This window comes from Etheostoma cragini, chromosome 2 (assembly GCF_013103735.1).
Source record: "Etheostoma cragini isolate CJK2018 chromosome 2, CSU_Ecrag_1.0, whole genome shotgun sequence".
Classification (NCBI taxonomy): domain Eukaryota; kingdom Metazoa; phylum Chordata; class Actinopteri; order Perciformes; family Percidae; genus Etheostoma; species Etheostoma cragini.
Window position 1 is genome coordinate 20,631,566 of NC_048408.1, and position 16,663 is coordinate 20,648,228.

General features: G+C 39.3%; 1 protein-coding gene and 1 long non-coding RNA gene across 2 annotated transcripts in view; both read right to left on the reverse strand.

The window, feature by feature from the left end:
• LOC117959860 overlaps positions 1 to 8,279 on the reverse strand; it is a 10,859-nt gene extending 2,580 nt beyond the window's left edge. The window contains exons 1-2 of the long non-coding RNA XR_004660014.1: positions 8,121 to 8,279; positions 5,871 to 5,883 (exon numbers count right to left, since the gene is read on the reverse strand). This is a non-coding gene — a long non-coding RNA (uncharacterized LOC117959860). The remainder of the gene's footprint in view (positions 1 to 5,870; positions 5,884 to 8,120) is intronic.
• The window catches only part of tusc3 (tumor suppressor candidate 3), a 72,452-nt gene extending 55,865 nt beyond the window's left edge, over positions 1 to 16,587 (reverse strand). Inside the window, exon 1 of the mRNA XM_034897238.1 lies at positions 16,419 to 16,587. Within this exon, the coding sequence (XP_034753129.1) occupies positions 16,419 to 16,523 (105 nt within the window). The 5' untranslated portion in view covers positions 16,524 to 16,587. The remainder of the gene's footprint in view (positions 1 to 16,418) is intronic.
• Between the last annotated feature and the right edge of the window lie 76 nt (positions 16,588 to 16,663).

A 16,663-nucleotide genomic window follows, 5' to 3' on the forward strand; every position in this document is an offset into this window, starting at 1 on the left:
CCTGCAAGTGCCTTCACAGCACCGTGTGAATGGACTGCTCGTCATGACTATGACCTACGCCGTGGCTGTCAACGTTGTGGGTTCTGGACAAAAAATATTACTCAAGTGGGATGTTGAGTATGTAAACAAAGTTTAAATAAGCAGCTTTCCTGGAAAAGTGACCGACTAAATAAGCAGTCTGGTGACAACAAGTTAGGTAAACACTGAAGTAAGCATAGTGTTAGTGTCTGTTCACATTTTATAATGTTAGCACGTATGCATTCTTGTGACTGAGGCTAGCATCTTTCTGTTGGATATGGTAATGTGCCCATTCAAAATGGCCTTTGTTAAAGTTGTACATAATTTGTTACTTATATTATGGTAATTAGAAACTTTTCAAAGGGCAAGGTCATAAGTTATAAGCAGAAGTAGGTTGATGAATTGCGTGTAACTAGGCCTGCACAATTCAGGGAAAAATATGAAAAAAATAAGACAAGATAAAAAGTTATTTAAAAATTAAAGCGTCAACAGGGGTGAATCGAGATTGCAATTTTATAATGATTCATCATGCAGGCCTACTTGTAACGGACATCAGTTTTGCTAAAGGTTTTCTTTTGTTCTGTTTTTACAGGGTATTGTGAAGATGCAGTGTAAGTGTAACTCTTGTGAGTCTATATGCGAGAAAGAGTGTGCAATAACACAGTTAAGTGTTGTTTAGAATTATTTAATTAAACTTAAAACCCTTAACAGCCCAACACGGTAGACTGTTCTGTGCGGAAGCAGTGCAAAGGCTATGTTCTGAACTGTTCCTCTCCTAGTTTAAGTGGTTAGTAATGATGTTCTGTTGCCAAAACATTAACGGAACAAAAGTGTGCATTTATGTTATCTGGGTTTAAGTGTTGTGTGGTTGATTTAGCGTTAATCTACATTTATTGGTGTTGCCATGACCGAGACCCAGGTGGAGATTGATGGACTCTGGGCAGTAAGTGTGTTCAATGGCAACTGGAAATCAGTTTGTCTCCTGAGTGAATCTTTCCATGCAGACCGCCACAATATATTGGAACATTGAAATGTGTTTTACATTTTTTTTTTTTTGGAAACAAGTGTATAAAATAAATTAACCTCAAAGTCAGTATATTATAAAAGGACAAGAAAAAACATTTAAATAAACAAATTATTTTCGTACTGATACATGATGTTTTGTTTTGTATCTCTTTGCATGTTTAACTTAACATTTACATATTTTAGACAACATTACTCCAAGAAAAATCATGTATGTTTTTAGGAATGACAACTAATATAAACTTGATTTTGTCTACTGCATCAATATACTGTTCTGGTAATACAACTTTACCTGTTAAGTTTCACCCTGTGTAAAAACATAAATGGTTTAAAGCAATGTGTTTCCACGAAAATTTCAACTAATTTGGGAGAAAATTTGAATGCATCACTGCTTTCCAAAAGAGTTAAAACCATAAACGTGAAAGCAGGCATTGAGAAAAGAAGAAGGGAAAAGAAAGTGAGAAATTGAGGGCAAGAGAGAAAGAGGCCAGGTCTAACACAAAATACCATTTAGCATTTATGCCGACTACAGCTTTATGCTAAACTCTTCAGTTCATCATGTTATATTACTGTATTGCTGTGTGTGTGTGTGTGTGTGTGTTTAATAACTTACTTTGGGGCCATAAATAACCTGTCAGTTAGACAGAGGTGTCTTTCATAATAAATCTCAATGCAATCGAGCAGAGAAGGATGAGCAGTTTTCAAACTTTTTCTTTTGGGACTTTCACTTTCAGATGAATTTTTCAACCTTAATAATCAATGCAGCCAAGAAGTTAGAGATGTAAGCCCCTTGCCACCACCACACTACCTCCTTCTCCAGCAGCATCTATAATGCTGTGGTCAAACACCTCCCAGGTGCGATTGTGTGTGACTGAGCAAATGAGAAGGCGGAGAAGAACCGGAGAGGCTGCAGTGACTACTTAACATTCCCTGGAAAAAAGAAATGCTTTCAAAATGCTAAGGAAACATAATTCAATAATTCATAACTAGCATGATTATTTCTCGGTGTAGCTTTACCTAACAATGCCCCACTCCGGCCACAGGAGCGAACAAGGCAGACCAAACTCTGGAAAAAATAAATTTGTCTATCTCATTTTCTCTCTCCTCCTTTTCTCGTTCGTACTTACCCTCTCATGATAAGTGTTTTCGATGAGCCGGTCTCATGACACCCTCTCTATCATGCAGAGAAACACAAAGGAACACAAACACACACACATGCAGCCCTGTGCGGCGTTTTAACAGGCTTTCTGCCAGTGAAGCAGAAAGACTAAGAGTTTAATAAGACAGAATCATCAGATATCTGTGACATACACATACACAACATACACAGCTCTAGTATATGGCTTTCAATCTAACAACCTACATAGTGAAGAAGACTGTGTGTACTATGTGCATATGTATTAACGTGTTTCTAGTGTGTAGCTGTGTATTTATATGTGAGTTTGTGTGAAGCCTATGAACCGTCACAGCAACAAATGTCTGTCTGGTAGGATAAGAGTGAGACGTCTTATCAGCCAGAAGCCAGATACTCACATTTTTTACACAGGTTTGCAGCACTGTGGGGACCTGGGCATTGACATAATGCATTCCCTAACCCCTAACCCTAACCCTAACCCTAACCCTTAAACATCACAACTAAAAGCCTAACCTTAACCCTAGCCCTAAAACCAGAACCCTCAAACAGCTCTTCACAGTTGTGGGGACCAGCATTTTGGCCCCACAGGTTTACTGGACTCCTGGTTTTTGGAGACACACTTGGACAAAAACACACACACACACACAGCTATACAGGAAGGACTGTTACAAAGGGGTGTGCGTCAGGGGGAAGTAAAGAAGTTGGCAGGTTGATGACATGGGCCTACTACTGTACTTTAACTAGTTAAGTTGGTTGACCAGATTTTTTGCTTCGCGTTGACTGTGCACAATTGTGGCAGAATTCAATGTATGACTTTATAGCAATTCTTTAATTGACCCTGGCTGTCTACCGTTGCTACGGTTACGCACTGGTAATCGAGCCGGGTATTCCAAAGGAGAATTTTCCACTAATGGGAAAGAGAGTCTGCAAGTATGTGGCGAAACATTGCCGAAGTAGATCAACCTGAAAAATGAAGAGAGCGGCTAAAAGAAAATGCACAGAGAAGTACTAATGAGGGGTGAGGAGAGACTGACAGAGATTTATGACAGTAACGCATATACAATGAGCAATAAAATGCAGTGTACAGGTAGACAACTCATAGGACCGGCTTGTTTGTTTTCATGGCTGGTAGAAATATATTTTTGGCCGGTAACTTTTTTAGTTTAAAAGCTTTTGGCAGATAGGGCAAAAAAGGATTTTTTTCAACTGACTTTGGCTAACGTGACATCCATGCACGCTTTTTAGGCACCATTAAGTGGGATACTTCAGAGCTTTAAAACAAAATCAGAGTTTCCAAATCGTCAATCCAAACAAGGGAATTACTAGGGCTGTACTAGGGTCTATTCATGCCAAAACGAGGTAACAGGCTAGTGCATGCAGAATACTAAGCAAGCTTATAATAAGCAAAAGAGAGAAAGACAATTCAGAACGACATTGAGAACTTAATGTTCACAACAACACTCCTCTCAGAATTAATAGGGCTGGCCCTGAAATTAACTTCAGAAATGTCAGGAAAAGTTAGGAGGAAGGGGCACGGGGAGGGAAAAAGAAAGCAAAGAGAACAAGGGAAGGACCAAACAGAGGAAAAAATTAGGGAACAAGGTAGAAGAAAAGAGAAATCTTTTCATGACACCACATGATAATATAAATGTCAGAGGGGAAAGGGGTGGACAGGGGGATGGAAAGCAAGAGACTGAAGTCATTTTGGCACTCAGAAAATTTGTTATAATTTTTGGAAAGGGGAGGGAAAAAAGTAGGAGGCGAGGGAGGAATAACTGAAAAGGAAAATGACTTGGAAACACAGGCCATCAGTCATGGGGAAAGCAGGTCTGACACTACTGCATCAATAATTCAGATGACTACGGCTAATGAGCGAGATCTAAACAAATCACCCCTGAATTCACTGGGAGAGCGTTGAAACATTTCACTGTGCAAAATATGGCACCATTATAGCTGCTGTTTGGGCTGTATTGGGAACACAAGGGAAAGGGGGTTAGATATAGGTAGATATCTCTCTTGAACCCTTGAATCCTTTATGTTCATTTTCATAAGGAAAAAGGGACAGTGCAAATCAACAAAAGTAAAACATGAATGAATAAAAAAGAAAACCAAAGACCCATGATAAAAGGCAAAAAAAAAACAAAGATTGCAGTAAAGTAGATGGAAAAGGAAAATAAGAAATGAAAAGAGAATTTTGAGTGTTGACAATTGAGACAAACCGGTAAAGACAAACCCTATAGCACCATTTGATAGCATTAAAGTGCCCATATTAATACATGTACAGTACTGTGCAAAGGTCTTAGGCAGGTGTGAGAAAATGCTGTAAACTAAGAATGCTTTTAAAGATATGAATGATTGTTTATTTTTATCAATTTACTAAATGCAAAGTGAGCAAACAAAAGAAAAATCTAAATCACAGTCAATTACTACCATTTGCCTTCAAACCTGCATCAATGCTTATATGTTCACTTGCAAAAAGTCAGGCAACGTTGAGGATCGTAGACACTGTGGTTGGCCAAGGAAACACAGCAAGCTTGGAAATTGGAGTATGTCCAGCAGTGACATCAGCTCACAACCAGAAGGCTGTGGGACCCAGGTACACCCATCTACTGTCCGGAGAAGTCTGGCCAGAAGTGGTCTTCATGGAAGAGTTGCAGCCAAAAAGTCATACCTCCGACATTGGAAACAAGGCCAAGCGACTCAACTAGGTACAAAAACATAAGCGGCAAGTGCTCTTGACTGAGGAATCAAAAATTGAAATATCTGGCTGTAGTAGAAGGCAGTTTGTTCGCCGAAAGGCTGGAGAGCGGTAAAATAATGAGTGTCTGCAGTTAACAGTGAAGCGTGGTGGAGGTTCCTTGCTAGTTTGGGGCTGCATTTCCGCAAATGGAATTGGAGATTTGGTCAGGATTAATGTTATCCTCAACGCTGAAAAATACGGCAGATACTTATCCATCATGCAATACAATCACGGAGGAGTGGGATTGGCCCCAAATTTGTTCTGCAGCAGGACAACGCCCCCATACATACAGCCAATGTCTTTAAGAACTATCTTTAGTATAAGAAGAACAAGTCCTGGAAGTGATGGCATGGCCCCCGCACAGCCCTGATCTCAACATCATCAAGTGCATCTGGGATTACACAAAGAGACAGAAGGCCTACACCTGCAGGAGATTTTCAAATTCACATCAAATTTTAATCACGATCACGATTTTGGCTTCCAACGATCAAATTTGCATGATCGAGCCATCTTTCAAATGTCATTGCATAGAACGCTCCGGTTTTTTTTGCAAAGCCAATCTACCGCTCCGTAAACCCCTGTCTGATCATGTGCCAGTCAGAGTTGTTCCCTGCACCGCGCACCTTAGTTTCTAGATGTAGACCGTCACAGGGACAGAGTAACATGAGGGAAATTCAACAGATAGTAGTCGGTTATACGTCGGTCTCAAAGTTGACCTAGTGCTATCACGGCCGACACGGCAAAACACACAGAAGAAGTTATTGAATGCCATTAACTAGCCTGTCGGAACTGGGCCAGAGATGTGAACCATCGCCAGAATATCATAGTTCATGAAAAATGCAGGGCAGTGACGATACAGACATTTCACACGCACAATGTGTGTAGCTGTGCTGACCCGCCATTTGACCCGTGCTGGACCCATTCATAATGAGTCAGCCGTCACTCTGTGAGCACTCCCCCTCTCTCCCTAGCTCTTTTAATCAGTTATTGTTGAAAACAAGTGAAGGAGCTTTCTGAGACATACATACAAAAAATATATATGTATGTCCTATGCTATATATTTTCAGACAATTTTTATTTACATGTGTTGCAGCTGTATGTCTATATAACTTTAACATGAAAAGAATTTAGCATAATATGTCTGTGAAAGCACTTATAATTAGCCTATGTGAAAATAAAATTTGTTTTGGTTAAAATCAACAAATAAACGTGGTAAATAATCGTGATCACAATATAGGTCAAAATAATTGTGATTATCATTTTGGCCATAATCGTGAAGCTCTGGATCTGTGGTTAGTTCTCCAAGATGATTGGAACAACCTACCAGCCGAGTTCCTTCAAAAACTGTACAAGTGTACCTACAAGAATTGATGTTATCTTGAAGGTAAAGGGTGGTCACACCAAATATTGATTTGATTTAGATTACTAGTATACTTGCACTGTACTATTAAGTCCGTGGGCAAAGACTGTGAACTGTGAGCTATGGTTTATTCTTCTATGAACTGGTCAGACAGAAAACCAAGATTCAATAGTGCTTACACGGTGTTTAGCTTCATAAGCCCCAGTCTAAGCTCAGCAAGTGGCTTGGGTTATGCCCTAAAGGGCCTACCCGGTTGCTTATTGGGCCTCTGTGTGCAGAGGTTGCAGGCTCTTATTATTCCGATCCACTTATTAGACTGGTCCCTAGGTGTGCTAGCAAGCCCACTACTTTGAAATCTCCATCTCTCTGTAGATATATAACCCTCTAGAAATACAATTCTCCTTGCCTCAGACCCGCTGCCTTGGACATTATTTCTCTCTTTACTCCCCTGACTCCATAGGCCTAGGTATAGGAAGTGCTTACATTGGTTCTTTCTTTGTGCTGTAGTCAGCCTTAAGACAGAAACACAACACAAGCTAGATATAATATCTAGCAGAGCTGGGGTGATGAACGAGGGACTATTGAAGGGATATAAATATTCTATCTTTCCATGTCTATTTCTTCCACTCCCTCAGGGGCTTATAGCAGGGTTTAGACAGTCAGGGCTTTGCACTGCCCTAACTTTTTTTCTAACTAATTTATTTCTTCCCTCACGCCTGTCACAATCACAACTCAACTTTTTCCTTAAGTTGTCCTTTTCGCAGACTCTATTTTTATGTTCATTTATCAACCCACCATCAATCCTGATTAGGAAAATGACCTGTGCAATATGTTAGTTACGCAATACATAAGATATTGGATTGTTCAATATGTAATATGTGCAACAACTAGGCTATCAGGATTGTGCAATATGTCATATGTGCAAGGGCTGTGCTACACTTACTGCGGAGAATGCAGCCGACAAGGTTGTTCAATTCAAAACTGCCATTGTATGGAGAAGTTAATGTGCTTAACCCTTGTACGGTATTTGGGTCAAATTGACCCATTTCAAATTTTTACAAGAAGAAAAATGGTACAAGTTACATTTTTTCTACCTGAAAATCAACGGGCTTTCCCAATTTTCTGTTGTAAACATGTATTACTGACTCAATTCAGAAAATTATTCTGGATATGACCACTTATGTTTTTTCCATATTATTATTAACATGAATTATAACCTGATGACAAAAAATGAATCCCACTTCCATTTTTAATTGGTTCTAGTAGAGACTGATTGCATTCCCTAAACATATATGTTATCTCAATTGTTTGAAATTGAGATAAAGAAAATATTTGTTAATAGATTATGAAGTAAAATGTTATGTCAAAATTGTTTTTAAATCACCAAATAAGTCCCGGGTCAATTTGACCAGAGAGATACAAGGGGGTCCCCAAAGTGAAGACAATACAAGGGTTAAGAGGGCTGAAACAATTCCTTGTGTAACTCGAATAATTTGATTAATAAAAAGACTTTGTAGCAAAACAATTGGCCTCGAAGCATCGTTTAATCAATGTTACCAACGTATCGCTCAGGGTGTTTCTGCAAGGATGATTATTACGTAAACAGTACAGTATACCGGGCTGATGCTGCTGGCAACACATGCCATGAAGACTGACGCCGCAGACTACAAAATGAAGAAAGAGATCGTAAATAGTGAGGGGCTAAGATAAGAGACAGCCTGGAGAAAACAACACAAAGTGTCCAAAGTTTTGGAATCAGTTTAAATGTAATGAAAACGCTGTACAGTGTGACTACTGCAAAATCACACTAGCTTGATTGTTGGAGCTGATTGTCTCGTCTTCACGGAGAAACAGCTGATCAACGATCTACTAGCATAAGTGTAACAGAGCTGTGTGACATTCTATTTAAATACTGTACATAAATTAAAATAGGTTGAGTATACCTAATATTTTGATATAGGCCTACATACAGATCAGTCTGAGGTTGAAACTTGAAGTTCTGAAAGTTAAGTGTATGTGTGTTTGTGTATGTTTAATGTATGCCTTAGTTTGAGGTTGTTATTGCATTTCAGAATAGGTTTTCTTTAAAAACAATGTAGTATGTGACCTAGGCACCACTTGGGCTGCACAATTAATCGCTATTTTAACGAAATCGCAATATGGAGTACTGCAATATCCAAATTGCAGCTGGGGGCCCATTTTTTAAACGGGCAAAATATGTGTCAAACCATTCTGAATGAAGTATTGTAGTGCTGCAGAGACGTCCCAGCCTGCAATTTGTATCTTACAGACTAAAGAAAAAATACTTGTTTTGAACAAATTCTCGCAAAAATCACAATATAAATCCTTTTCATTTTTTAGATTGTAATATTTTTCAATGAAAATGAGAATAATGATCCAAAAATGATCATTTCCTCTAATATTGTGAATCGTATCGCAATCGCAATATCAGTCACAATAATCGCAATTAGATAGTTTACTCATATTGTTCAGCCCTATAACGCACTTAATATCTTTAGTTTTTTTAAGAGAGGACATTGTAAGCAATGCATGTTTTGTCAATAAAAATGTTTTTTTAACCGTATCAGAACATCTCTAGATTTCACCATTGATATTACCACAGCAACACTAAACTGGTATTAAAGAAAAAAAATGCAGGGACAAACTTGTAAATTCATTAACTGACGCAGACACAACAAAGATGTTACATTTTTATTCCTTTGATTCCTTCTTTGCGCTGTTAATGCACCACATAAATGTTCTATTGCTCCTTACTATAGAAGACATATAGTGCTGCCTCCCTTGCTGCCTTTGTTAGATTATATTAGATTGAGCAGTGTTATGGTCCCATTTGACTTTGGTGTATGACAAGAAAGTGTGAATAAACTTCATGGAATAATTTTATATTACCAACTAAAAAGGTTTTTCATAAAAGCAATTGTAACTTCTGAATGGCTAAGACCTTGCTTGACGAAGTTAGTATTAAATTCTGCTCCAAAAACTGTAGATAATGAAATTAGATAAAAAACAGTTTGGCTTCCCCGTATAATATGATCAGTGACACTATAAAAGAAGTCAACAGAAGTCGATCCAAATGCCAAACAATAGCAAATCCTTCATTCCCTTAAAACTGAACCCCAAACCATTATTTTAATGTTAACAACTCTTTTCTGCTCTCTCTCTCAGCCCCTCTCGCTACACTGCAAATTCAGACTAAACATGCATTTAGTGCACCGGCAAAATAAAGACATGATCTCGTCTACATGTAGCGGTCATTCTCACCACAATGAGTCAGTAACTAGAAAATTAAAGAGAGGAAATCAGACGGGGACAAATAAAATAAACAACGCTTTGAATACTGACTCGAGATTTGAATATTGATATTAACAAAAACACATTTGAATGTTTCAGGACAGCTTTAATTAACTTAACCTTTAGCCCTACACAGCCCACACAGTTGAGAGCATGAGCTTGCAGTGGCCAGGGGAAGACGAAGGGCAGCGAGGGAGAGCAAAAGTTGGTGAGATGCTGCCCACTATTTTGTTTTCAGCTAAATAAGATCTTCCTCCTCCTCCTCCTCCTCCTTTTGCCATGGCCCCAGGCAGGCCACTGAGAATAACATTTCTCACATTATAACCCTTCAATATATCTCCTGTGGCTCACTTCTGTCTGTGTGTGTGTATGTGTGTGTGTGTGTGTGTAGCACTTGGCAAGCTCCTGTCTGCTACTTGGTACAGAGTCACACAGGATGGACCTAATGTTCGATTCCTTGACTACACATCGGTGCCGTCTAGATTTGTATTCCATGTTTTAGGGGATTGTGGAGAAAGTGTCTTGAAGGCTACTAAAGTAGCCTTCAAGACATGTCCTTGTTGCATTTATAAAGATCTTACCTGAAGATTTCTGTCATTCAAACAGAAAAAGTGGCAGTATAATTGGGCATTAAGTTAATTTCCCACCCTGCTGATGGCATTGTGTCTTCCATGGATTCAAGGTTTTCTAAATAAAACTTTAAAAAAGATGCAACAAATCTGACCTTTCCCGAGTTGGGGAGGGCAATGTTCCATCACACACAACAACACACACGGTAGGGAAGGCAAAGCCATTTCTCCATTCTCAGCTGAGGTAGACACATTAACGTTACAGCTGCGGTGTTTTACCATTGCACATTGGCCTAGCCGCTATCGGATCGTCCTTCTGTTTATAGCTTTATCCCGATAAAACGTCACAGTCGCATTTCTGCCTGCACACACGTTTTTTAGTGGCTTATATTAGCAGAGAGAGCAAAAAGTTAGCAAACCGCAGAGTCGCCTTCTCTTCTCTCTGCCTGCTCAGCTGCTAGATGGGCTGCAACACATGTTAGATTTAAGCCAATGGTTTTCAGGAGCAAGGCCATTCACTTTACCGGCCGTATTGACAACAGATAAAGTCACCGTGTCTTGAGTAGATCTAGTTTGTTTTTTATTGTTCACCTTTAACTTACTATCAACTTTGCTCTCTTTTTCCTCAAAGTAGCACTCATTTGCTACTCTCCGTTACTGCTCGCTCTCATTGTGCAACCACATGGGCACTGACGTAAGGCCCCCTGCCCTTCTCGCTCTAACTTGTGCTACTCCGGTAAGGGGTGGCACTGCCCGATGCAAATCGAGTGCAGATGTGAGTTGCGCATGCTCAGATTTGAACCGTTTATGGCATAACGTGTCATACTGAAATTTGTGACATCCATGAAATAATGTACTTTTCTCATTACAAACAATAACAGAAGATGGAAATCATTTCAGAAACATTTTAGATACCTATGATTGTTTGATTGCTAAGGTACGCTCAAAACGCCATTCATCTGACAGCCTCAGTTGTGTTTGATTGCTAACTTTTAGACAGCAGTAAACAAACTTTGTTAGGTAGGTCCATTTTTACTGTATTGACATTACAGAAGTCTCTCGTTAGCATCTTGTCGCAAAGTGACGCATGCGTGACTCAAATCTGGATTCGACTCAAATTGGACAACAAAGTTGCTGCATACAGGAATTTCTTGCATTTCAACTTCTTTTTATACCCAAAGGTTTTATTGTTATTATTATTATGGTTGTTATTGTTATTTTTATACGGTCTTCTTTCTCTCTATACTATATTTTGCTAAAAACTGCTGCTGGAAATTTCCATTTCCTTGCGAGAGTCCTCCCAAAAGGAATAATAAAAAGAAGTCTCTATGTATGTCTAACCGTGATGGAAAAGAATCAATACTGTCGCTGCCCTATAAAAAATAGTGGCAATGTCAATGGCAAAGAAGAAAACCAGCTGGATAGCTGGATATGTTTAGCTAGGTAAGTGACTGAGAAATGCTCTCACTTATTAGAAAATGCAATGTGTCCTTGAGACAGTCAGTACCTAACAGCAGACCGGGGCTATAATGGGCAGCTCCCTGGTGTAATTTGGTAAATGTGAATCAAGGTCGTGCTGAAAATAAGCACTGGTGAAAGCAGACTGTCCCTGGATGAAAATTGTGAAAAGTGTGTAGTTTTAAAAGTTTTTAAAGCCCTAATTTATAATTGTTTATTCATTAACAGACTACAGTAAGCATTTTCCCCTCGAAGCTTTGCTTGACAAATGTGTTTAAAGCAGAATACTGGACAAACAAATGAGCAGAGGTGGGTAGTAACGAATTACATTTACTCCGTTACATTTACTTGAGTACGTTTTTGACAAAATTGTACTTCTAGGAGTAGTTTTAAATCACTATACTTTTACTTTTACTTGAGTAGATTAGTAAAAAATAAACTGTACTCTTACTCCGTTACATTAGGCTACAATGAGCTCGTTACTCGTTACCACGCTTCATTGTTTTTACCCCAGCGTACGTCTCATTTTAATGTTTTATTTTGGACAGAGAGAGAGCGACTTCCGCTGAAGGCTCTACCACGTGACTGTGCTTAACCAATCACACGTCGTTGTGCAGTCACGTGACCATACTCGTTTCAGCAGCGGGTATAGGTTAGCCCATAGACATATAAAGAAGTTAGCTTTACACTCGTAGAAAAGCAAAGACGTCAGATTTAAACGTCGCCAAGGCAACGCAGACTAGGAGGACCCCCCCCTCGGCCTCATAGTGAAAGCATGGTTACCTTAGGAAAAGTGCGAAACAGCAGCTCCGTTATGCGGCGTCTTCTGTGTCGACCAAACAAACGGACATGTGAGCGTTCAAAAACTCAACATCTAAGCTGAGGAGACGTAGCGGTAGTTTTAGTTTTTGCTGTGGAGAGGTGGCTGTTTGTCTTTAAGGTTACATACAGAATGTTTTGCACATGCAGTATCCATCCAAATTTGATGTGACAAGTAAGCTAATTTGTAATTAATAAATCAATTTTAATTTATTTTATTGATTGGATGAACTATAATTTGCCTAAATGATTATTTTGTATTTCTGTCTGTCTGATTGATGCTTGTGTTAAGAAATAAATCAGACGTTACTCAACAGTTACTCACTACTTGAGTAGTTTTTTCATCAAGTAGTTTTTTACTCTTACTCAAGTAATTATTTGGATGACTACTTTTACTTTTACTTGAGTCAAATTATTCTGAAGTAACAGTACTTTTACTTGAGTACAATTTTTGGCTACTCTACCCACCTCTGCAAATGAGAGACTGGTATCTTCTTCAGTGTCGAAATATGAACACATATTGCACCAATGAAAAGTACTGTTTGGTTTGTAGTAAGTAAGGTTTGTACAGTAAAGTCTCTATTGCTCACTTATTCCGTAGTGAAACAAAATGATTACGGCTAAATAAGTCCTTGCAATATCAGAAAAAGTCCCCTCTCCTAAAGGTTAACTTTACAAGAAGTGACCTATGTGTGCTCATATTTGCACAGCCTCACTCCAATGGTTGTGACACATTCATTATACACACACCTCACAAGCAATCGTTATTAGCAATAAAAAAAAATTAAGTGTTTACAGCGGTCTGGAGGGCAAATCTGTCAGTCTCAATTATTCATTCACTTTCTCTCATTCAAATGCTTTTCAGTAGGTAATCTGTCAATTTATTCATTTGTTTATTCTTCCACTGCGTCAGCTCTTTCTTCACCCATTTGGGGACATGTTCAATTCTTTAGTTGTTCACTTGTCATGTATTTGTCCATGCATTTTGACATTTATTAATTCTTTGTTTGTCCACTCAATCACTTTTCTTTTTATCTGCTAAGTCAGCTGCACGGAAGGTGCAGATGAGGTGCTGCAGCGGTTATATCCCAACACTGTTCCTCAGTTAAAAGTCCTTAATTGGTCCATACCAAAACATAACAACAATCTAGGGCTGCCCACTTAATGTCAATGATATGAGCCCGCAATTTGAACATCATGTTTAAAGTTACGTTTCAGACTTTATCTTTCACTAAATCAACATATACAGGATAACAGCATGGCAAGAATAACAAATGCAGTATTGTCTCAAAACGATCTGACTGCATGGCCAGGTTGGCTCAGTGGTAGAGCACGCCCACATGTACTTCGAGGTTTATGCTTCAACGCAGAGCTCAAGGGTTTGAATGCGACCTGTGACAATTCACTGCATGCCGTCTAGGGGTGGGGGAAAACATCGATACAGCATAGTATTGTGATTTTTTTAGGGGCAATACTGTATTGATATACAGGCGCTAAATATCAATCTTTTAGTATATGTGTTGGTCAGTTCGTCTGCTTGACAATCCCATTTCGAAGCATTTAAATTGAAGTGATATGAACAAACAGAGAAATGTATCTTTTTAGATAAAACAGATGTTGATAAAGTTTCCTTCTGGGGACATCATTTGACTTTGGGAAAAATTAGAAGTTGGAAACAAGGTTGTAAATTGAGATATATCGCAATGTTTTTAAATCGCCTTAACATCGTATCGTGGCATAAGTATCGTAATGATATCGTATTGGAGGTGTCTGGTGATTCCCACCTCTAGTGTCTTCCCTCTCTTCCCTTTCTCACGTAGCTGTCCCGTCAAAATTTAAAGGCGGAAAAGCCCCAAAAAAATATATAATAAAAAACTAACTGCAAACCTTACTTTAGGATAAAGGGTTATTTTTGGTGGCGTTATGTTACAACACAGCACAGTGTACTTGCTGAGACCAATCATTTGTATGCGATTAGTTAAGCAGTACTACATCCACTTCCTCTCACATATCACGGCAATACGGCTGCACAAATTAAACCTGTCCTTTACTGTCAGACAACAAAAACAATGGGATTAAGGAGGCTAGTCTAAACATAACTGTTCTGTGCATAAAATCTGATTTTATGTTTGTTAGGCTACTTATCTGATACAGGGCCCTACAGTGTAATGTAATACAAGGATAACCAGAGCTTTTCACAACTTGCCTTTTGCAGGCCAGAGTAGCTGGAGATATTAGCTGAATGCTAAATGTGGGAATACTGCCAGCCAAGAAAATTCAGAGTAGTGCACAGGAGGAAGAGGAGGAGAGGGAAATGAAGGAGGAGAAGGTAGTAAACTGGAGAGACCAGGCGGGTCAGAGGAGGAGAAGAACACTGAAGGAGATGCAAAAATAAGCAAAAGAGAACAGGAAAGGAAGAATTAACTGTGAGGGATAAAGAGGAGGCTGCAGATTCAGAGAGGACAGGGGAAGGGAGTGATCAGGAGGAAGCATACGATGACGAGGAGGAAAATGGCCTGCAGTTACCCCTGGACCATATGATTTGATTATATTCACCTTCCATTCCAATTGCAGTACAGTAGCATGAAATGTCATGTCACTCAGTAAAATGACATGCTTTCTTTCTGTTCAGCATTGTAGGGCATAGTAGTGCGTTTACATATGGGGGTTCCCATGTACCGTTTTCCTCTGCCCCCCTGCCAAGATGTTAGAAATAGTGCTAGGAGTGATGTAAACACACCCGTGAATTTGTGTGGAATGTACACTGGTCGGCATTTAATGGTCACAAACTCCACCAGCAGTTGGATAAAAGCACCCCATTTCTGCACCAGTCCGTGTCCGTGTTAACACAGCCCACCTCCACGAGTCTTACCCGCAAGAGCAGCATCTGCTCGGAAGGCTAGCAGGCCTGGAAGCTACAGTAGATAGTGGAGTCTGGATAAAGTCAAGGATATAGTTTGTTAAAGATACAGGCCCAGTGGCTATAGTTTAAATTGTTATAAAAACACATTCATTAAAACTAAATCAATTCTGTCACAAGGTGTCACCTTTATAGTATATGTATTACTATTACTGGAGAGCAAGTAAATTATATAACCAACAATATACAGTATGTAAAAGTAATGTCACTTGATTCAACTCAATGCAGGTGAACAGACGCCCTTTGAGACCAGTGAGAAATGTCTGATCGAGCAAACTACCCGCAGGAGCTTCCGTTTCACTTCCCTTTCAGTTAGCCCACATCACCATACCCACCACTTCACTGAAAGAAGCACATACAGTAGTTACAGGGTCTGCCGGTGCACTACCACTACCTAATTGAGCTAGTATGCAGAAATCTATTGTTGTTATTGTGAGTGTCTTATCGTCTACCTGTTAGACGATGCTGATGTGTTAGACTCTAGCGTCACTCAATAGCTACCGAGAAGTAAAACACAGCACTTCCTGAACTTACGAATTTCAAAATAAAATCATTGTTGGCGAAAGCGAAATAATACTTTTAAGTAACGTTATCAAAGCTAAAGCAGTAGAAGCGGTCAATGCAAACACGTAGGAAGTTTTAGTAGTGTTCCCAGACCAAATTGAGGTCTTACAGAATACTGTAGACTGACGTTTACGGTAACATATCGACGTTAGCTAACGTTAGCTACATTAGCTTGCATTGCCTAACCATGCATGTACGCTTGTCACATTATGCACAACAGTAACACAGTTTATTCAAACAAGAAAGACACCAACACGTAACGTAAAAAAACAACTGACCAGCAGTGTCTCTTTCAGTTGTTACATCATACAAGACGCGTTTATTTTATTGCGCCCCAAAGAGAAACGTTCGCTAGCTTGATAACCAGAACGTCGCTCCGACAAACTCCCTAATCAGCTAGCTAGTCAGGACTCCTGCAGTCCTAGCTAACGTTTATGCTCATTACATTAAACAGCACAGCAATATTCGCTAAAAAATAATTTAAGCGGATTAAGCTTTACCTCTTTCTTCTTTTGTCCTCCCCCCGGCGGCAGACATAGCAGCAAGAGGAAGAAAACAGACAACACAGGCAGGTGAACGAAGAACTTAGTCCAAACAGACGCCATGACGGAAGGATGCTCTGACTGCAAGACACGTCAGTAACAATGGATGTTCTGTCGACCAATCAAGAGAAAGACAGTTAAAGCGCGGAATCCTCTGGGTTTTGTAGTTTTTTAGGCTATGTATATGTACATATATATATATA